At 48.8% G+C, this 23,237-nt stretch overlaps 1 protein-coding gene across 3 annotated transcripts in view; it reads right to left on the bottom strand.

Moving 5' to 3' along the window:
- IDE (insulin degrading enzyme) overlaps positions 1-23,237 on the bottom strand; it is a 2,084,778-nt gene that overhangs the window by 1,100,289 nt on the left and 961,252 nt on the right. For all 3 annotated transcript variants that reach the window (XM_069611370.1, XM_069611369.1, XM_069611371.1), the window contains one exon: positions 4,425-4,528. In XM_069611370.1, coding sequence (XP_069467471.1) covers positions 4,425-4,528 — 104 coding nt within the window. The remainder of the gene's footprint in view (positions 1-4,424; positions 4,529-23,237) is intronic.

The following is a 23,237-nucleotide window of genomic DNA, read 5'->3' as shown; positions in this document are numbered from 1 at the left end:
ACCTAATCTGTGGGATTATGAAAGAAAGTAGGAAGTACGATTTGCTCGTTGAGGTGGAATGATGAGACCACCTTTGGAAGAAAGGAAGGATTAGTGCGAATCACCACTTTGTCTCACGGAATGAAGCCTACCGCTCAGTAGCCACTAGAGACTGAATATCGCTAATTCAGCGTGCCTGGGTGAGGCCTACCAGGAGCGCACTCTTTATTTTGACTAATTTGCTATCTATCACGGCCATGGGCCATTTGTTGAGGTAGTACATGCAAGTGTAGTAGTCTGGCTGAATACAGATCGAACTGTCTTTGAACATTGGAAGGAGAGCCTTGAGCATTAGCCAGATGGCCATCATCACCAACCAGTTGATCTGATTCTGTTCATCGTTTGACCACAGACCATGCACCATGTGGCTGCCCAGGGTGGCTACCCACCCTTGGAGGGAGGAATCTGTTCTAAGAGTATATTCCGGCTTGGGATGTCTGAACTGTGTCTGCTAAGAGGATGGTTTCTTGCCCCCACCATCAAAAATCCTGGTGCAGGTGTGCCCGTATGGGAATTGATGCCATCTGAGCACTGGTCTCTTGGCTCCATCAGGCCAGAAAAAGCAGCTGCAGCCTTCTCGTTTTGATCCTGGTGCGTGGCCCTGCCAGGAGACTTGTGGCCATTATTCCCAACAGGTGCTGGTACCCCGAGGATGTGGTTATCACTCTGCTGAAGAAGTACATTGCCGCTACTTTTTCCCTTGTGGGGATTATCTTCTGCCTCAATGTGTCCCGCAGAGTACTAAGAAAACTAGGGTTTGTGTAGGCTGAAGTTGTGACTTCTGGATGTTGAGAGCCTCCAGGTCGTATAATGTGCTCATGAGTTTGCAAGTTGTGTTCCTGACCTGCTCTGGTGGCCCCGCTCTGACTAGCCAGTCATCGAGGTACAGATATAAATGGTGGCCATCTGACTTGAACAGCTCAGCCTCCACGTTCATGAACTTCGTGAAAACCCTTGGTGTTGAGTTGAGGCCAAATGGTAGTACCTTGTATTGAAAATGCAGTTCCATGACCTGACATCTGAGGAACGATTGATAAGGCTGCCAAATCGGAATGTGCAAGTATGCGTCCTTCAGATCAAGGGAGCAGGTCCAGTCTCCGCCACACAGACTCTGCTATCAGAGCTGACGTAACTATTTTGAACTAATGCAAGGGCAGGTACATGTTTAAGGAGGATAGATATAGGACCACTCACAGGCCTGCCTGGCTCTTTTGAATAGCCAAGATGCCAGAGTAAAATCCCCAACCTTGTTGTGGGATTAGGATCTCCTCCACCGCCTCACTCGCGATAAGCTCACCGAGGACTGATTGTTTCACAATCTGGGGAGGGGGGGGAAGAACAGCAGGGTGAGGGAGGTCGGGGGGGGACGGAATGAGAAGACGGAAGCCTTGTGAGACTACAGATACCACCCACTGGTTTGCAAATTGTCTGCCAGCACTGACTGCGGAGGGCTAACCTGCCTTCCACTGGGGTGCTGTGGATCTGAAGCAACCAGTTATTGTTTCTTTGCCCCTGAGGCTGGGGCTTGGGAGGCGGACTGGGACAACCCTTTACAGGATAATTTCTGTTGCTTTAGCCGATGCCGACTGGGATCAGCCTGGTTCTGCGTCCTGGAAACCCCAGAAGCCACCAAACGTTCAACCCCTATCTGCTCGATCCTGCCCAAATCTTTTGGCTGCTGGCTTCTTAAGAATCGTCAGTGATTTGGCCATCTGGGAGCTGCTTTTCTTTTTGTCAAGCTCCTCGTCTGTGGTGAAGTGAAACAATACACGCACTTCAAATGGAAGATCAAGAATTCTTTCCAGGACATCGTGATTGAATCTGGTGGCTATAAGCCAGGCCGTTCGTCGTGTCCGTTGCCACAAATATGGCTCTACCTGCAGTATCTATGTGTGCAACTGTGGCTTCCCTAATGTCTTGTGCCGCTATCCTGACCTCAGGCAAGCAGGACTCAAAGGAGGCTTGCTTGTGGGCCGGCAGGAAGCCAGCGATTACCTGCCATAGCCTTTGATTTGCCACGGCCAAAATGGCGTCAGCCTGCCAGAGGTGAAGTCCTGCGTTAGAGTACACCTTTTTGCCGTAGGCCTCTAGGACCTGTTCTTCCTTGCCCAACAGCGCTGATATGGATGTGTTGGCCAAGGGTGCCTGAGGTTTGGCATACATGGACACCCCCGCTATGATGGATGATAGTGACAGAGGCTGAACAGACTAGCTTGCCTATACTTACCAAGATTTTGTGTAGTGTGGCTTAGTCCATCCTTTTAAACCAGGGTCTCCACGTCTTTCTGCACTGTAATACTGGATCTAGCACCTGTGCGGATGGTGAGGACCTCCACCAAGATCAATACTTCCAGTTGCTCCATCTGGGGCATGCCCAAGTACTCAGCCAGGCTGGCAAGTCTGTCATGAAATGCTCTCGCTGAGAAAGGTGTGTCATGTTCTTAGTCTATGTCCTGTTGATGCCTAGTGCCTGGAGTGTATGCAGGGTCCACTAGTAGTGCGCTACCCGACAGAGGGGTAACCGCTGGAGGTGGAGACAATGCGGTGTCAACAAGCGTGGTCGGTGGAGGAGTAGGTTGAGGGAGCGATGCGCTTCCACTTGGAGACTGTGGGCGTACTGATGCTGGCTGCGGGGGGAGGCGGGTGGAAGGCATTTGTGGGGACCGCATGAACATCAGGAACCTAATTGAAGAAGCACTCCTCACAGGCTGAGCACGATTTGTGCACCAGGACCTGCGTAGGCGCAGTCATGTATACTTGTCTACCCCTGCTGTGCCATTCATATGTATACAAGGCCTCCGTGTAGCGCATTTGCACACTGTGGTCGGATAGGTGCTGCACTATGTGACCTGTGGCATAGATACCAAAGACCATTCTGCCCTGGCCGTGGTTTCCTGCCTTTGGAAGTTGCTGGATTGGCACACTTTTGGCTGCCAATTTGTACATCCCTACTCCACGTGCTTCCCAGGGCCAATACAACCATGGTTCAGCCTGTTTGCTTGGACACATAAGCTCAGCCCCTCAACTGCACCTCAGGCACGGGCCTGCTAGGCTGTTGGCCCTCTGCCATGATGCCGGTAGTGCAGTCTGCACTGCGTATAGGCGCCCCCTCGGGCCAAGGCCTGGTAACAGAGCAATGCCCCTCGGGACGTGTCCCGGTGTGTAAGCCGCTCGGCTCCTTGGCGGTGGGAGGATTTTTAGAACCCTCAGCCATTAGCCTGGTAGCTACCTTAGCTTGGGTACCCTTCTTGCCGGTAACAGAACCTGATGGGCCCCTCCTGCTGGCGAGCTTCCTGGGAAGGTGTCTCCCTTGCAGGTTGCTTTAGAAAACAATATTCTTGGTTTTCCTTCTCACGTACTCTGGTGGAGACCTGCAAACAGCTCCCTCCACCGTGCCAGCCAATTCTTCTGGGACCAGGGAGTAAGCGCATTGCACGCCAAGCAGCCTTCCCATCCGTGGTCCACTCCAAGGCACCGGAGGCAGAGGGCATGTGTGTCCGATTTGGGAAAAGAACAGTAGCAAGACATGCAGCTACTGAAGCCTGCATCAGCCGACATGCACTATGGACAGGCAGGACACCTGTGGACTGTGTCCTGTAAAAATGAGAAGTTAGTAACTATATAAAATGTTATGAAAATAGGGAAAAACGTGTCATTAAGTGTTGCAGGAAGTACTCTACCACAAACCCTGGTGAAGTTCGTGGGCGGGGTCAAAGGTTGGCATGCTCCCAAGGCCACACCACTGCACGCAACTAAATTTAAAGGGAAAGATTATTTTCTGGTGAAAAAGATTCTGTTCCCATGCCTAGCGAAGGACCCCCAGACAGGTTGGAGGAAAGGGGACGTAGGAGTAGAATATTTTCTCACTAGTAAGTGTCCAGACAATCTCCATATAAGGATGAGATTGTCAGTGTTTATAAATATGAATGACAATCCTCCCACAATGGAGAGGCAAGGGAGCAAAATTACTGATTTGTATCCTTTGTTTATAATTTCCAGTGAGATAATGTTAACATGGGCAATCAGGGTGATCCAGAGATCTTCCCAACATGAAAGCCATACTGCTCACTCATGGTGCAATTAGTTTTGACGTGTACCATTGCTCATTGTGCAAGCAGTGGACTCCTCTGGTCTGCTGGCTGAAGCAGAGAGTTTGAAAGTTAAGTTGTAACCATACAGGATTTCAAAAAATGATTTACTGGTTGGTTCATATTAACCTGAAAACTTCAAAATTACTAAACGGATATTGTCAGACTGCGATATATCAAAGAGACTACTTTTGTCATAACTGGACTTTAGTTTTCAGTTGGGTTTATTTTCACAATGCTCACACTTCAAAAGTTTTCAATGATAAAAGTTGCTTTTTGGAAATTTCAAAAACTTACCGGACATTTTCTGGCCTCAATTTATCTAGAACCAAGTCTATTAAATCTGGTCTAAATTCCTCTAGTAAATATTCAGCAGCAAGTACTTCTTCCAGAGGATAATACTAGGAAAAAAAGAAATACAAATGTTTTCTACCAGAACTAGGTCTCAAATACATGGCTAAACAATAGTTTTGAATGTACGCATTTTGAAGTCATTTAAGGAAGAAATGAAATTACTTTAAAGGAAAAACAATGATTTTGACAATACTGTTACTATAAATAAAACATTACAAAATATATCCCATTTGCCTAGACAGAATTGGGCCTAATACTTATAACCCCCTTACTCTGTGCCCTACTCTTATTCTGCATTGCCCATTAAGTAGCGAGGCGAGCCTGCAGTTTAAGACAAGCAACCTGTAACATAACAGATTGTAGTCTTTGGTGTGTCAAATTTAAGTTTGTTTTTTCAAAGTGAAGTTTGAAAATGCAATTCTATGTTACATATTCACAGACGGAAAATGACGTGATAATGAAGAGGTGCAGTAATTTTACATTGGAAATAATGTAAACTGTAAAAAAAAGAAATTTAAAAGAAGAAATTAATAACAATGTATTGTTTTACTTTTTTTCTTAACACATTGTGAAAATGTTAGTTTGTAAAGTGAATTTCTGTTATCTTATTGATTTAGCAGTAGCAAGAGAGTCCCCCATATCACTGCCTGCTAAATCCACAATCCCCTTAATTGCACTTAGCCTTTACAAGTGCAGAAAGTATACTTTAAATTTGAGAGAAACCCCTTCGCCCCCCCACCCCCCTCCAACTCAATCCCCAAGCATCAATTCAACCTCCTCTTCTATCCTCGCCTGTTCTGAATCATACTGATTCTAGAGAGGAGACTTTTCCATTTTGTTGTGATCCATTTAATTAGTTTTATTATAAAAAATTAAAGTTGTTCTGTTCATTTATATCTTTGTTATTTTCTTTAAATGTTGTTTTAGCTTGTTTTAGCAGGTGGAGAAACGGGTAAGGAGAAACCTTTTAGACATGCTCTGCCTCCCACTATCACAATCCTGGACTTAAATCTGATTATGGGCGCACAAAGGCAAGCAGTGCCCCAGCACAAGTGGGATACACCAGGAGTGCCTACAGAAACTTTCAGATGGGCCGCAGATGCAGAGTGCTACCAATCCATTGACGAGGGCCATAGGCGCAATAACCCAGGCAAAGAGTAGCCTTTTCCCATCCAACAGCTGGGCTGCAGACAGGGCCCTGCAGAGAAGACAGGCCGGGATATGGCTAGACACCAATCCGATCCCCTTGAGTCACCCCTGTCAGGGTGCATGGCTATGGAGTGGCCGGGGTGAGGCGGTTTGCCAAACATTGAGTTGGTGAAGGCAGACCAAAGGCTGGACACGGGAGAGGCATTGCGCGGTAGCCTGCCAGACTGCTGGCTCCTGATGAGTGCTGAAGTGAGTGCACATCCCGGACCCGGATGAGAGGTCTAGCCAGCTGCCAGCCATTCAGACACCCACACTGGCGGATGGGATTGCCAGAGTCTGTTTCAGGGCTGGCCTTCTAGGGTGGGCAGGGCTGAGCCCCTCCTCACCCCATCATTGGAGATGCATGATGGACACCATCTAGCTGCTGTGGGAGCAGGGGAAGACTCGGTGTCTATTTATATGGGAGCTGAGGGAATTACAAGATCTAGTATCACCAGTTGACAAAAGGCCATACTTTAGCAGACCATGGAAGAGGGTAACTGGGTCAACTGGGGCTCATCAAAGATACAAATGGTGCTCGACAACTTTGCTAAAAAAAAAGCCTCCCACAGTCTGGGCAAAATAGTGCCAATTAACCACACAGGACAAAGATGCACTCCCAGAGAACACAGTTGAGTAAATTGCCATTTCACTACGTAGCCTACAGGTTTGCACAGAGCAATAGATGGCACATTTGACAATATAACTGAACGTTGAGTCCTCCTGCACCACAATTGAACAGCTATGCTCCAGGGTCTCGGGAAGCTAAGCAACCTATATACTCAACCAACACAAAGTGCGACACCCAACCTCAAGTCTGAATTGAACAAAATCTGTGCCAAGAAAGTTGACCTGCCCCGCCGTTACAGAAGGCACACTGGTTGCTGGGCCGTCGCCTGTCCCCAGGAATGCCAATGCACCCAATCATTGCTAGAATATTCAACTGCCGCGATCGAGAGCTGCTCCTCCGCACTGGCAGAGATAAAATACAAATGAGATACCAGTCCGCCGACATCCTCATTTGCCCAGTTTACAGCCCTGTTGTACAGGTGGCCTGGGAATTCTTCATGGAGCTCTGCAAGCTACTGAGAGATAAAATACAATACACCTGCCATGATCAAATGGCTACAGGATGGTCCCAATGATACACTGGTCATCGTCACTCGGTTTACTTAGGCACCTTCATGCACGGGACATGTCCTCAACCAAGTTGTCAGCCGCTAAGCACCGAAGTAGGGGTTTCTGAAGATGGTAGTAATACTAGTAATTGTGCGCAATGGCATCATTCCAAGATGGAGACTACCGCGGAAGCGGCAACAAGAATAAAAGGAGTCTGCACATGGGGGAAGATGCTTCACAATGATTTTGGTCCGGGCTACGCTTTGACACTCCTTAGTTTTTCGTTTCCCTATTAGTTCCTGGTTCCTTGCTCATTATGTGCCACCCTTTTCCTGCTTTTTACTCTCCTTCCCATTCATCCTGGACTCTGTAGAAAAACCTTGACTTCAGCATGTGTCCTACTTCCTTCTGCTGTCCTGCCAAACCTGGATTCCAGAGTGCAGCCTTGTTCTCCGGCAGCCTTCAGGACACCATCTGGGTTTTTTATTCTTACTGGGTTTTTCTCCCTAACTTGGCAGTCGCCTCGGGACCCATGAGCCTTTTGGGTAGGTAATGGAGGAACTAGGACACTGGTCCATGTCCTCATACCCCCTCCAAGCTCGCTTTACAAGATATGTGCTACTGTGTTGAAAACACCACGCTCATCGTGGCCAAGCTGAAGATACTAATCAATAATATATCCCACTTCTTCACCACACCAACTGAGGCAATGGACTCCTACAAAACCTCCATACGGAAAACAAGTCTGCACTGCTGATCGAGACCAACTGGGCCACAATGCCTCACAGCACACTGATATCTTTCCAAGTGCCTGGACAAACTCGATGGCTGTGACCTCGACTAGACCTACCCAGCTCCACCGGCAGAAGACAATTTATTGTGACTTTACCCTTTCACGCCTGACTCGGGTGTTCAGGGTTGGGGCATCAAGTGAGGGAGGTGGAGTGATCATGATGGGAATTGGATCTACTCAACCAGCACAAATACCACACAACCACAGGCATGACATATGGATTGGAGGGCCAAATCAAGACACTGCATGGGATTTTATCTAATTTGCTATGCACGTTAACTCATAGGGTCAAAGCCCATCTCGGGGCTAAGATGCATTTCCTTGAATGTACACAGGCTAAATAACCCGACCAAAACGTGCACAATGTTTTCCTATCTCCATCACCACAGGGCTAACATTTCCTTATTACAGGAGGCGCACTTAGCCCACTCGGCACACAGCACAATTACTAGATTGTGGGTGTTAGGCAGAAACCTGTGCAGTTCCCTCTGGGACCACTGCAAAAGATTTAAGACTACAGGTGTTTGGCAGTAAACCCACTTGGTAGCAGTCTGTACCACACAGATTCACTTGGTAGCTGTGGCTGAGCAGTCAGACTTCCCTCAAGAAGAGTTAGGCAGTATACAGAGTATTCACAATAGGTCAAGAGAACATAATAGAACAAGTAAACACTGACCAGGGCTTGGTGTAAAAGAGATATAATTATTTATTTAAAAACCACATCTAGAAAAACACACAGGCACCAATAGTAAGCAATTCAAAAACACGGTCACTAAAAGATATACACTCCCTTAAAAGAATATTAGGCAAGTCTTAAGTAAAGCCCCACTTATTTTCAGAGAGCGGTGAGCGCTTAACGTAGATGGCACTCTAATAGTTCGTTTTTAAAAGGGAGAGAAAAGCAGAGAACAAGTTGAAACAGATCCCAACACTTTTTACAAGAACATAACAAGGGAGGAAGGCAAAGTAAAACCGTGAAGTTAGAGTTCAATAGGCCGGATCCACTTTCAGGGGATCAAACGAAATGTGTCCAAGGTCACAAGGTTGCAGTGCACAAAAGTCTTGTTATGGTTCAAAAAGGAGTTGGACCAAAGAAAGGGACCAGTTAGAGGTTCAAGGGGGCCAGCCCAGTCCAGAAGGTTAAGGAGTTATTATTACCTTGTAGCAATCTTTAGAAAGGGAGGCCTGGCGGACATGGTACCTTAAAGTGGTGAGAACGCTCCAGCGGCGGCAGTTGTTCCTGGCAGCGGATGCAAGTCGGTGCTTCGTCCAGGGGAAGAGAGGATCTCGTCGTGGAGGAAGACAGGAGTCTGTTGCACTGCCAGGGAAGAAACCAGCTGCAGAGTTTCTCAGGTACAAGGAGCGGTCCATTGATTCGCGGTTCAGTGGTGAGTGGCTATCCGGCCACCGGGGTGCTTGGCACGGGCAGTTCGACCACAAACCGGTCTGGGGTGCGAAGAAGGAAGGTAAAACTGGCTGTGCCCACCAGTCAGGGGAAGAAGCCTCTCCAGCTGGGAGATCTTCTCTGTCGTCGGGAAGTGGTGAGACGGTTCTGCAGGGCTCCACCGGTGGTGTCGTCGTGGTAGGTCGGCTCAGCTTCTCCCTTGTCGAATTCTCAGGTCCTCTGGCGACTTCTGAAGTTCCAGTCCCCAAAGCCCTGCTTTTATGCAGCATACCCCCATTCACTCAGCCTAGCTGTCAATCAAACATGCTAAGTGGTGAGCCGGCCGGCTCACCACTTGGGCCAATCACACAAGAGTGCGACTTCAGTTACCAAGGTAACTCAGTCCAGGGTGCCTAAACCCCCTCCCACACCCCCTGTGGTACCCAGACAGAGTGGCACCACTTTTGGAGGCTTCTGTGGAGAGGCCCACCAAAAAGTGGAACAAAGGGCTCGACTTGGGTTGCAGTCACAGAAGAGAACACAAACGCCATTTTAGAATCGAGTCCTGGCAAAAAATACCAACAGGCGAATTAATATTAAATAAATAAACCGGCGGTATGTTCGAGGCTATGAGAATTAAATAATTAAAGTTGGTAGCCTCGAACAATGGGAAAATCCCATAGGAAAATATTTGCGGTCGAATATAAAAAGTAGTTTCCACTGCCACCAGCCAAAACTCGATCACGGGGGACGGAGACGTGCCCCCTCGACTAACAGACCCCGGGGCAATCGAATTGCCCCGATCAGTACATCCACAATATGATGGTTTGTACTGGTTTCTGTTAATAATTTGGGACTAGTAAAGCCAATGGTGACTTTACATGCCCTGGGAGACAGTAGTCAGTCCCAGGGTATGGAGTCTATGGTGGGGGGGGGGGTCACTATGACACCCCTGGGTTACTGCACGGAGGGTGCTGTGTAACACACATAATAAAAACACATGAGACCCTATGGAGTAAAGGACCCCATAGCCCATAAAACACATTAACAGTCAAAGGAACACCATAAACATGTCCAAGAGTGGGAGAAAAAGAGTCTCACTCTTGGCAGGAGGAAAAAAACAAACTCCAGAAATCCAGCAAAGCTGCTGGGGGACTCGCTAGGAAATTCAGCCTAAAGAGAGAATTCTCCCTAACAGTGGGGAGAGGATATATGGTTCTCTGATTGCTCAGCCTACTTCAAAGGAGTCATTACGAGATCAAACCTGCAATTCAAACAAACGCTGAACCCGACGCAAAGGGTAGGTACGTTGCAGTTGCCAGGATAGTACACAAGATAGAAATTGCCATCATAAAAGTCTATGCCCCAAATACGGGTGATCAATCCTTCATGAGTATTTAACAAGATAATCGTATATGTAGGTAGGAGATTCTCATAGGTGGGAATTTAAACACCAAACTAAAGAATCAATTAGACCGATCAAACCACAGAGGCCACCCCAGTGACCATTGCGTTATCCTGGACTTCATGTTCTTCATGAACCTCACTGACATCTGGGGCCATCTTCATATAGAACACTGCAAATTCACATACCAATTTGTCTTTCTAGGACTCTTAATCTGGGCTGGATATGTGGCTTGCAACACAGGAGATTCTCAGTGGCCCGATCTTTAGAATGAAAAACGAGAACCAGTAATTGGTTGCACACCTGGTGTTTTAAACCCCACTCGCTAATAGACACAGCTTTCAAAACCGATCAAGTTAACATTTTCCATTCTAAGCTTCCCCTCAGTTGATAGTCCGAGCACGGTCTAGAAAACCTCCAAAGTGTACATATAAGGGGAATATGCATGGCAAAGGAGTACAGAGCACTCAAGTTGGTCCACAGTGAATTAGATGCATTCAAGGATAAGATGAAACTAAAAAAAAAACAACACTCAATTAACAGCTCCCCCAGCAAGCTTAAAGAAATACATGACCAACAAACAAGATTCCGACAACTGGCAGACAGGGGCCAAACTATGTACTTGCAAGAGAGCAGCTCAAAAATATGCTGAGTCTGACCATCCTGGTAGATTCCTTGCCTCAATTGTGAGAAAGAAAAAAGGACCCTTTGAAATAAAATCAAGGCTTTTGCCAGAACGCCAATGATGCACAGACCGTGTAATGACTGCAGCACTATACATCTCCTTGTATGCATCTGCAACAATCAAAACCAAGGCTCAACTCCCAAAACACTTAGAGAGAACACCCTGATCTGGCTAAACAATACCTAGCGGGCGTCACTTAATATTAATCTCTCTACAGAAAAGAGCATGAAAGTCATCAAGGGTCTCCAATTCGGGAAATCTCTAGGGTCCGATGGGTTCTCTATTGAATTCTATAAAGATTTTGCAGATATAATGGCCCCTAAGCTCCTAGAGGTGTGCATTGCGTAACAAGCTTAGTGACCACTTCCATTTTCAATGAAAGAAGCCTGTATCACTGTCCTACCGAAGCCAAACAAGGATCCCAGTGATGTACGCTCATATAGGGCGCAATCAATGCTCCACATTGATAAGATCTTGGCAAAGACGCCAGCCCACCAACTCCTGTCCCTGCTTCATGAAACAGTCTTAGTTGACGCATTGGATTTCGTCCTGAATTGCTTAACCGCTCATAACAGTAGAAGAACAAGTTACTTTCTTACCTGGTAACGTTCTTTCGATGGGATGTTCCTCTGACGTATTCCACATTTATGACAGTAATCACCAAAGCTGTGCTACCTCAGAAACAAATTCGGTGTCTGCGTCGATGACGTCGATACGCTGTCCCTCGAGGGCCTCCATCGAGAGCCGACGTCACCGGATGTTATAAGTAGGACGCACGACATCCGTAGCCTAAATTGCAGTTTTTCCCCAGAACGTGTGGCACCAATCTTCTGCCAGTATGACTACAGAAAGCCTTGCGGAAACGTAAACTGCAATCGCATAAGAAATTCTGTAGAGGGGCAGGCTGGGAGGGTGCGATGTGGAATACGTCAGAGGAACATCCCATCGATGACAGACTCCCAAAGCAGTACCAACGTATGGAAGTGGGAAAAGAATTTGGAATTTTAGAATGCCCAATCAAATTGCAGAATAGAGGACCGCTTTACCAAAGACCAAATCTTGCCCAAGGATAGTATGGAGGGAGTACTGTTTTACAAAAGTATGGACAGAAGCCCATGTGGCTGCTTCACAAATATTACGAATGTGAACACCCCTCTGCAGAGCGGTAGAGGCAGCCACACCCCTAGTAGAATGGGCCCGTAAGCCTAACGGAGGGTCCTTACCCGCCAGACAGTAGCATTCAGAGATTACCAAGATGATCCATCGGGACAAGGTCTGCTTAGAAACAGCTTGACCTAAACGCCTTCCAGCGTATCCCACAAATAGCTGATCGTCCACTCTAACCCGGGACATCCGTGAAAGATAGAAGCTCAAAGCTCTCCTAGGATCCAGCCTATGGAGCCTCTCCTCTTCCTTACCAGGATGCGGAGGAGGATAGAACGCTGGAAGAATGACCTTCTGGCTTAAATGAAATTCTGACACAACCTTCGGAAGAAAAGGACGACGAACCCTAAGGACAACCCTGTCCTTATCATACACCGTGAAAGGTGGCTTGGCGGATAGTTCCTGCAACTCACTCACTCTGAAAGCGGAAGTAACCGCAACTAAAAGTACAGTCTTAAATGACAACAGTCTCAATGGACAAGAATGTAAGGGCTCAAACAGAGCTACCACCAGGAACTTAAAAACCAAGTTCAAATCCCAACCGGGCACCTGGAAAGGTGACAGTGGAAACACATTAGTTAGCCCTTTCAGAAACAGAGAAATCAAAGGAATCTTAAAATAAGAACACTCCTCAGACGAGCGCTTAAATATGGACAGCGCCGACAGGTAACCCTTTAATGGTACCCACTTGCAGGCCCTTGTAGGCCAACGAAAGCAAAAAAGACAGACCCATAGGAATGGCACATGAAAAAGGATCCACATTCTTTAACCTGCACCAGTCGCAGAACTTTCTCCAACGGCAATGGTACAGGGACTTTGCTGCGGGGCTTCTGGCCGAAAGCAACACCTCCATCATGTCTTCAGGGAGGTCCCAATCCTTATACCTCAACCTTTCAGAAACCAAGCATGAAGGTTGAGAGACTTGACCACTGGATGGAGAACCCGACCCCCCTCCTGTGAGAGCAGATCGTCTCGATAGGGAAGACGGCGTGGAGGGCAGATGGACATGTCGAGAAGGTCTGGGTACCACGCTCTCCTGGCCCATGCCGGAGCAATGAGGATCATCCAGAAACCGAACCTTTGTAACCTCTGCAACACTTGTGGAATGATGGGTACTGGAGGAAACGCGTATAGCAGTGTGAAGGACCACTCCCCTACGAACGCGTCCCCTAAGGCTCCTCTTGGAGGAAATTCCCGCGAGCAGAATCTTTCGCACTTCTGGTTGACACTGGTGGCAAAGAGATCCACTTGTGGGGAACCCCAAAGGGCGAAGATCTCCATGAGAACTTCCTGAGCCAGCTCCCACTCGTGAGAGACCATGCTCTGCCTGCTCAGAGCGCCTGCCGCCTCGTTTTCGTCTCCAGCCAGATGAACTGCTGAGATCGAAATTTCCTGCTGGATGGCCCAGAACCAGAGTTGCATCGCCTCTCTGCACAATGGGAGAGACCCTTACCTCCCCCGCCCCCCCCGCCCTACCTTTTTGTTGAGGTAGTGCATGGCCACTGTATTGTCCGTCAGAATCAGGACATTCTTCCCCCGCACAGACGGCAGAAAAGCCTTCAGGGCTAACCTGGCGGCCCTCAGCTCCAACAGATTGATCTGGAGTCTGGACTCCGACGGACACCAACAACCGCTGACTGTCAACTCGTTGGCATGAGCTCCCCATCCCGTGAGGGATGCGTCCTTCACGATCGTTACCTCCGGCCAGGGTAGCCAAAATGGAGCCCTCCAACCCCATCAGATTGCCTTCGACGGCCCACCACAGAAGATCCTGGGCGACCAAGGGCGGCCCCTGGACAGGATCCGATATCCTGCCAGAGGACTGCAACCACTGCATCTTGAGAGCCCATTGCAGAGATCTCATCGGCAACCTGGCCTCTGGCACCAGTAAAATGCAGGATGCCATGAGGCCGAGCAACCTCAAGATCTCGAACGCCGGGAGAACTTGTGCACCATCTGCAGAATGTGACAAGCCCTCAACTGGGGAGGCGAACACAGCCCCAGGGATGTGTCGAGCACTGCTCCCATATACTGGAGCTGCTGGGTAGGTGTCAAGTGGGACTTCTTTAAGTTGAGGGAGAAGCCCAGCCTGTGAAGGGAGTGGCAGGTGACTGACAGATGATCCAGGACTTGCTCAGGAGAGCGCGCCCTGATCAACCAATCGTCCAGGTAGGAGTAGATGTGAATCCCCCCCTCCCCTTTCCTGAGATACGCTGCCATCACCACCATGAACTTGGTGAAGACCCTCGGGGCAGAGGTCAATCCGAACGGCAGGACCCGAAACAGAAAATGGGAGTCGCCAACCGCGAACCTCGGGTACTTCTTGTGCTTGGGATGAATCGGCACATGAAAGTAAGCATTCTTGAGGTCGAGACACACCAACCAGTTCTGAAGTTGAAGGGCCTGGAGGACTTGAGAGAGAGGAACCATCTTGAACTTGTCCTTCCTGAAGAGCTTGTTCAGACCATGCAAGTCCATGATGGGTCTCAATCCCCTGTCTTTTTTCGGGATCAAAAAATATGGGGAATGCCATCCCTTGTTCCTCTCCGCTACAGGCACCAGTTCTATGGCACCTTTTCTCCAGCAGGGATTTGATTTCCTGTGCAAGGAGCGAATTCGGACTCTTCAAAGGGCTGCCCCGGTGGATTGTCGCGAGGCCTCTGCCGGAAAGGAAGACAGTACCCGTGGGCTATGATCTCCAGAACCCACACATCTGAAATAATGGCACGCCATTCTTCAAGTTGCTGCACCAGCCTTCCCCAAACCGGCGAACCATGGGACGTGGCCTCATAACTGAGCTGAAGCGGCTGCGGCAGTGCCTGAGGGCAAAGAGGCAACCGCCCGAGCGGCTTTGGCACCTCGCGTACCTTGTTTTCCACCTCTGGTACTCCTACATTGGCTTCTTTGACTGGCAGCTCCCCTCGATCTACCAAAGGAAGAGTAGTAGCGAAAGGAACCTCCCCTCCATTGCTGTCCCCTAGGACGAAAAGGCAGAGGTAACCGTGCTGCAGCGCTCAACGACTTTGCTGCAGCTTTGGAGACCTGCAACCTCTCAAGGCTCTCGTCAGCCTTGCTGTCAAAAAGATGGACACCATCAAAGGGCATGTTGAGAAGCCTGGACTGAACATCAGGAGCAAACCCCGACTTCCGCAACCACGCAAACCTGCGCATCACGGTGTTCTCCGCCATGGACCGGCTGACACAGTCTGTCACGTCCAGACCCGACTAAACGGATTCACACATGGCATCCTTGCCATCCTGAATGAGGACAAGAAAACCATCCCGTTCCTCACCTTCGGGAATATATTCAGCCACCAAAGAAAATTCCACAGAGTGTGAGTGAATCTTGCCAAGGCACAAATGGATTGGCTGCCTTTAAAGCCATACCCCCCAGATGAAAACACTTTCTTCGCCCAACCGTCAAAGCGCTTGTCGTCCCTATTCGGAGGGATGGTAGGGTACGCAGCCTGCTTTGCTGGGGCTGTAGCTGCCTGCAACACCAAACTCTCTGGAGTGGGGTGCAAAGACAAGTAGCCGGGGTTGCCACTGGCTGGGCGGTATTTTTTCGGTAGTGACTTAATCAATGCCGGGAGACTCTCCGGAGCAGTCCAAGCCTCCGCCACCACCCTTCTTTGTAAGGCCATATGAAATGGCAGCACCGGGTCAGTGGGTGGACCTTGGTCCAAAATATCTGTCAGGTCATCCTGCAGAAAATCCACAGGGGGAATAGACCACCCCCAAGTACTCTGTCACCCTCAACATGAGACGCCTGTACGACACCTCGGCGTGTGTACCAGGATCAGGCCTGCCAAACTCAACCTCCGGAGAGGTGTCCACACCACTGGGGTCATTTAAGGATTGACGCAGGTCTTCCATCTGGCTATGAACTGATAACAGGTCATCAGGAACCTCAGGAGGAACAAACCCCTCCACATCTGACCCTTCATACACCTCTGAGATGTAATCCAAAGGCTGGAATAAATCCCTGGATTAGGGTACAGAAAAAGGCTCAAACACAGGCCTCAATGATTTACTCAGGGCCTTCCTCGGGGGTTTCCACCGGTCTCTGGGGCACCTCCGATAAAGCCACCTCAAAAAGAGTCAACGGAATCGGCGTCGAGCGAGGCGCCGACAGCTTCGACAACTGCTTAGAGGCCGGGCCCCAAGCATGTCCTTTGACGGCCTCAGCGCCGATGGCGAAGACTTACTCTGATGCGGAGCCTCAAGAGAGCCCCTCGACGGACATGGCGTCGACAGCGCCGATGCCTTCTTAGAAGGCCTCACAGGCTCCAACGGTCTCGAGGGTGACAAGGACCAGGACCTGGAGCGGGTATGGCTAGAGCGATCTACCTTGTCTGATGATCGCGACGACCGCCCAAGCCCGAAGGCGTGCGAGCGATGGCCCTAGTGCATTCCTTGCCGGCTTCTCTCGAAGGCACAGAGGGAACGGAGCCCTGCGATTTGAAAAAAGTCATCTCCTTGCGAAACGCGTCCCATTCTGCCGGAGATGAATGCTTGTTGGGACAAGCTACCCGCCGTCTGGTGGAGTCCTCGGACAAGGACGGGGCAGGCGACCGGTGACGGCGCTTCAGAGAGTGCCTAGAAGAGGCAGAGGAATGGGGGGAACCACTCCGGGACCAAGACCCCCTGGACTTACGCCGAGGCGGAGAGTCACCCCTCGAATCGTCGGTTGAAGGCCCAGCGGATTTCGACTTACAGGGTTTGGAAACCCCACCTACAGATAACTTCTTCCGCTCCCGCAAGGCCTTTGACGTCAAAGACTGGCAGACATCGCAGTCATTAGTGGCGTGGTCCTCGCCGAGGCACCACAGGCAGACGCAGCACTTCTTGAAGCCCAACCTCGGGGTAGAAGAAGACAAAGACATGATTCTCACAAGAAACCAAGAACGAAGAACCGATTCAACAGGAGAAGAACCGAGGCGCGCCGAGATTCCAAAGCGAACATGTTTGCAGAAAAAATTGAACTGAGGCTACTGGCGTTGTGCGTCCTACTTATAACATCCAGTGACGTCGGATCTCGATGGAGGCCCTCGAGGGACAGCGTATCGACGTCATCAACGCAGTATGCAGAAAATGCTTCCGAAGCAGCACAGCGGTGGTGATTACTGTCATAGATGTGGAATACGTCAGAGGACACAATCCCCTCGTAAGTTATTTAGTATCATCTCGCCAATTAATTTCAAATTGCCCGCTGTGGCAGCATTTCTAGATGCTGAAAATGCATTCGATTTGCTCGAATGGAACTTCATGATGGCCGCTCTTAAGCGTATGGGTTTTTATTTCCCCGTCTGTAGTCTCGCTCTGATACAGCATGCCCACAGAGTGGCTGTATACAAACGGAACTACTTCCGAAAGAAATCCCCCAAACAAGGCTGCCCCCTCTTCCCAATTCTGTTTACCCTATCCATCGAACTACTTGTGAGAATCCTGCATGAATATTACGCCGATAGAGGACTCACATTTTTCAATCAGACCATCTTCCCATTGCTCTATGCAGTCTACCGGTTGCTTTCATCAAATTACCTGTGCATAATTTGATGTCGGATTGTAGCAGAGTTGCATGAATTTGGTCAATCTTCAGGACCGAGGATAAACTTGAGTACGTCCAAACTATTTCAGGCCAATACAGTGCAGCGTTTAAATGGTTGTAGGACCAGGTTTAAGTACCTATGTATTACAGGGTCCCGTTAGGCAGCCACATTATATTCTGCCAACTATGACCCACGCCTTGCTGTATGTCTGGTCTAAGTTAACACATCCCTACCCCCCTTTTCTTCATGGCCAGAGTAGCACTGATTAAATGGGTATCCCTCTACCTGTTTATTAATATACCTCTTCAACTAAATACACAATTCTTTGCACAGCCTAAATCTCTTCTAACTTAAATTTGGGGATGGAAAACAGAACGTGTGTGTGTGTGTTGGGAAAATGCTAACAATGCCTCATCGGGTCAGATGGCTTAATGTTTCTGACTTTGAAGTATACGCTCCAATTGTAATACTTCACCATGCCATTTTCTGGTACATAACCGCCCCTCCCCTGAATGCATTCCACTGGAGAAAATTATGAACAGCCCTTTCTCGCTGCAAACTATTCTGTTATCACCACACTATTGAATGCACTCAGTCGACAAGTCAAACTGCACCGCAAATACGCATGCTCACTCTTCTCTATGAGCCATCCCGTTTCTTTACTGAAGTTGAAGATCTGCAATTCACCCTAGAAGACGCCAAAGCACCGAAGTTCAGCAGATTGGGTATCATTTGAATGGAGGATTTATTTAAACACAGACACTATCCCCTGCACTAAATGTAGCGATACTATTCCCGTCCTTTGTACACACACTGCTACACACACACTTAACAAGGGTGAATTGGCACCCAAAGACGAAAGGTTCCCCCATAAACCGATGACTAGCCACTTCCTTCAGTAAATAACTGAAGCGCAACAGGTGCTATATCATCGCTATAAAAGGTAGCTATGACTACATTCAAGAATATAAGTAACGCAGCCAGGAGGAAGTGGGAGATTTAGGAGATGTTATTGACTACATACAGTGGACAATAATCTGCTCACAAACACTTAATCACAAACATTGAGCACTTTTATTTAAATGTTCGTTTCTGACAGATTCTATCCATTTAAAGATGCCTGTCCTAAATGTAAACATGAAGAGGCAAACTTTGCGCATAAGACTTGGTCATGCATTTGTTATCGAGTTTTGGACAGATATCACTGACTCACCAACTACCGCTCCTGACCCACTGCCCGTTTGGTCCATCACCCCCTCCAATAAAACACTCAGCAGATTAGTCTCACTAGCATTACTACTAGCCTGCAAATGTCTAGCTGTGAAATGGACGAGTACTCAGTTGCCCTTAAACACTCAGTGGATGAAGGAACTGTTCAGTGCAAACGATCGCGAACAAACCTATCGAGAATTGTAACATCCCTTAGCTACACCCACAGACAAAAGTTTGCTGCTACTTCAATAACTGTATGAATAGGCCAGTACAACCTCACCTGCAACCGGGAGCTCTCCGCCTCCAAACCTGTTGCTAGGTTTCCAGAGCGTCAAAGGCCTATAGTGCATGCTTGTCATCTCACTATGGGATGTACTTAACTGAACTGTGCCAATCCATAGTCCACTATGCTGCTAATATGTTGCATGCAAACCTGGTGTGGTACAGTCTATTGTTACAGGCATTTGACGTTGATTGCTTCTCTTCACATCACCCTGTGTCCTCCCGACTGTACTTCCTGTACCCGAAACGGAGAATCCTTTCCCATCTGTTTTAGTACTTTTTGGCATAGTCAAATCTAGGTGTGCATTATTAAATTACCTACTACCTCCAGCTGCTAGGTCGCCTGGTGAGTTGTCTCATGTTTGTGCAGTATCTACTCCTGTCTCTCGCTCTCCTCGCTACCTTCCTATATGGCTCTCTCCATCTCCCCTATCGGCTCCAACTGCCTTTTAACCACCAGATTGGAGGAGATGTCGTCTCCAGAGTTCTTGTAGGCCCCTATGGCTGCTAAATACGTATGGCAGGTGTCTACCTGCAAACCTGAGTGAGCCAGATGTACTGGGAATGACAAAACATCGTAGTGTGAGCATGTCATCGGATCCATCTTGTGTGTCTGGGCCCAGTGACAGAACCTAGTCCACTTGCTCTTGTACCGACTTCTGGTAGAGTCACTTCTTGCCCCTTGGATGATAGCAAGGTTGTCCTGTGACGAGTGTAGATACTTCAGGGTAACCTGTTCAGGAACCATGCTGCCAAGGCGAACTGCTGAGGAGCGGGGTGAACCACTACCCCCCCCCCCCACCTGTTGGGAGAGCAGGTGGGCAGGACCCAACAGGTGGTGTATGGGAGGCTGCTCCGATAGGCGGAAGAATCCAAGAACCAGGGTCTGGAAGGCCTCTATGGCACTATCAAGACGAGTCGAAGACTGACATCCTGACCTTGCAGACGACGCTCTGAATCTGCGGGGTGGGGGGAAAGCGTATGCATTCATGTAGTTCCACGGAATCTGCAACGTGTCGCCCACAGATCCCCTGCCCTGCGTCTCCTGGTGGCAAATAGGTCTACCCGAGGGAGGACCCACCTTTCGAATATCCCCATTAGGATCTCTTCGTTCAACTGCCACTCGTAGTTGTCGATCACCAACCTGCTGAGTCGGTCCGGACTCCTAATTGGATTCCCCGGGAAGGTGGACTGCTGATAAGTGAAGGTTGTTTGACAGCGCCCACTAACATATGTCGATGGACAGCCTGCAAAGGGGAAGGGACATGGTCCCCCCTGCTCGTTGATGTAATACATGCAAGTAGAGCTGGGTTTGGATACAGACAGACTTGCCACAGACAATGAGAAGGAATGCTTTGAGAGCAAGCCAGATGGCTATCATCACGAGCCAGTTGATGTGTTCCAATTGTTCTTGCCGTGACCATACTCCATGGACACTGTGGTTGTCCAGTGTAGCCCCCCCCCATCCCTCTAGGGATGAGTCTGTGTTAACGGTGATCTCCAGCAAAGGCTGGCTGAACAGCCCTTCAGCTAACAGGTTGGTTGCTGCACCCCACCACACCAGGTCCTAGTGAAGGTGCTGTAGTATGCGAACTAGAGCTGCCCGGGAGCCTGTCTCCTGATTCCAAGAGGCTGAGAAATGTAGCTTCAGACTCCATATTTGAGTCTTGTGTGTGGCACAGCCAGGAGACAAGCTGCCATTATTCCGAGCAGGTGCTGTTACCACCATGCTGAGGTTACTGGTCTGCTGAGAAAATGCCTCGTGGCCTTCCCGATTACAGTGATCTTGTCATCCCAGGGGAAGGTCCTCTACACCCTTGTATCCCGAATTAGCCCCATGAAAGGAACGAGTGAGAAGCAACTGCAACTTCTTGAGGTTGATAGAGAACCAGAGATCGTATAGCATGTGCAAAAGTGCAGTATCTACTACCTGAAGCTGAGCAGTGTACTACCTCAGGCGACACAGCTCGGATGAGTCAGTCATCGAGGTATGGGTAAAAGTGGTAGCCCTTCGCCCTGAGCAGAGCTGCCACCGCATTCATCAACCTTGTAAAGACCCTGAGGCCGAATTGAGGCCAAAAGGGAGGATCTTGTATTGGATATGAAAGCCCATGATCCTGAACCATGGGAAGTAATGATGGGGCTCCCGAATCTGGATCAGCAGGTAAGCAACCTTCAGATCCAGGGAGCACATCCAGTCTCCCCCATACACGAGAGCTTGATTGGTTTGCACATAGCCAGTTTGAGCAGATGTGGAAATCTACATTGTATAGCCCACATAGGAGCAACCAGGATTAGAGTAGCTTGTTCCTGGTGCATTTTGTGCATGATCCTGCTATGGAGTGGCACTGGAGTAAAAGCATAAGCAAATTTCACGGACCAGTTCATCGATAGGGCGTTCTCCTTGGACCCTGGTTGGGGAAACCTGGACGCGAAGTCTGGACATTGCGCATTTAGGCTTGTGGCGAACAAATATAAGGGGGGGGGGGGAGGACCGTCTAGGATAACTTTGTTGAATAGCCACTCGTATTCTTCTGGTAGAGGGTATCTGCTTAGAGAGTCTACCAGAGCATGGAGTTCCCCTGGAACGTGTGGAGAGGTTAGGAACACGGTCCGCTTGGGTGCCCACTTTCATATTTTCTGGGATAGTTTGGACAGACTTTAGTGTGTCCTCCCTGCTTGTTTATATGCTGTCTGAGGAGGTGCACGGTTTGATTTGAAAGATGTTGCTGAAAAGCTTGAAAAGCCTTGAGAACAGCAGGAAGTTTTAGGAAGTTGATGTGATTTTGGGATGGAGCGTTTGTGCACTGTCCGTGGGCTATGTGGTGGAAAAAGTGGGCACCCCATCCGGCGAGTGAAGCGTCTGTAGTTAGGATCGCGTGTGCTGGTCGAACTCGAAAGGGTTTTCCTTTTAGCAGGTTGTCACTGGACCACCAGAGAAGAGCCTGTACCTGCGTTAGCCAAACAACCAGTAGATCAACCCTCTGACTGCTTGCCTGAGACCATTGTTTCACTAAAGACTCCTGCATTGGGGGCATGCGCAGGCGTGCGTGTGGAACCAAGGGAATGCGTGGGGCCATCATCCGAAGCAAGCAAATTGATTTGCGTACAATGGCGACTGCCATTGTATTGAAGTACTTGGAACAGGATGTTTTCTACTCTCTCGTTTGACAGGAAAGCCAGCTCCTCTTTTGTCTTTAGAATTGCTACCAGAAATTGTTTTATTTGGCTGGGGACTAGACTATTTCTTTTCATTGATGGAGAAACCCAAATTGAAATGAATATCTATCGTCTTTTGTGTGTTTTGTCTGCAAATTTGAGGAGATTCCCCAGTGATTAGCCTGTCATCCAAGGGTATACAGGGATTGACTGACTGCACAGTTGTGTTGCCACTACTGCAAGTACTTTTGTAAATACTCCTGGCGCTGAGGCAATATCCAAGGGGAGTACTTTGAACTGGTAGTGTACTCCCACTATTCTGAATTGCAGATATTTCCGGTGCGCAGCGAGCATTGAAATATGAAAGAATGCATCTTTCAAAAGCAATGTCACCATGTAATCCCCCTGTAAGAAGAGGGGGATTACCTCTTGAAGCGTGGTCATGTGAAATTTGTGTGGCTTGCAATATTTGTTCACAGGGCGCAGATCTAGGACTGGGCGTATGGACTGGTCTTATTTTGGCACAAGGAAGTATAGCCAGGTTACTCACCATAGTGACCACCTTCCTCTATAGTCCCATTTCCTCCATACTTATGGGACATCTCTCCGTCCTGTGGGACGGGACCGGAGAACTTTGTAAAAAGCATCCAAAATTGTTTTAAAAAATGTCCTTCCTCCCTTTCCTGCGCGGGGCCCGGCACGCGGCCGTAACCCCGCCCATCTTGGCTCCGCCCCGCGCATCGCCCAACAGTCCTTTTCTATCGCCAGGTCAAAGACCTCTTAGCAATAACAGAGGAACCTTATTAGAGGTGA

The sequence above is a fragment of the Ambystoma mexicanum genome, chromosome 8 (assembly GCF_040938575.1).
Source record: "Ambystoma mexicanum isolate Mex_15411 chromosome 8, UKY_AmexF1_1, whole genome shotgun sequence".
Lineage (NCBI taxonomy): Eukaryota > Metazoa > Chordata > Amphibia > Caudata > Ambystomatidae > Ambystoma > Ambystoma mexicanum.
This window is presented reverse-complemented; position numbering and strand designations above follow the sequence as displayed.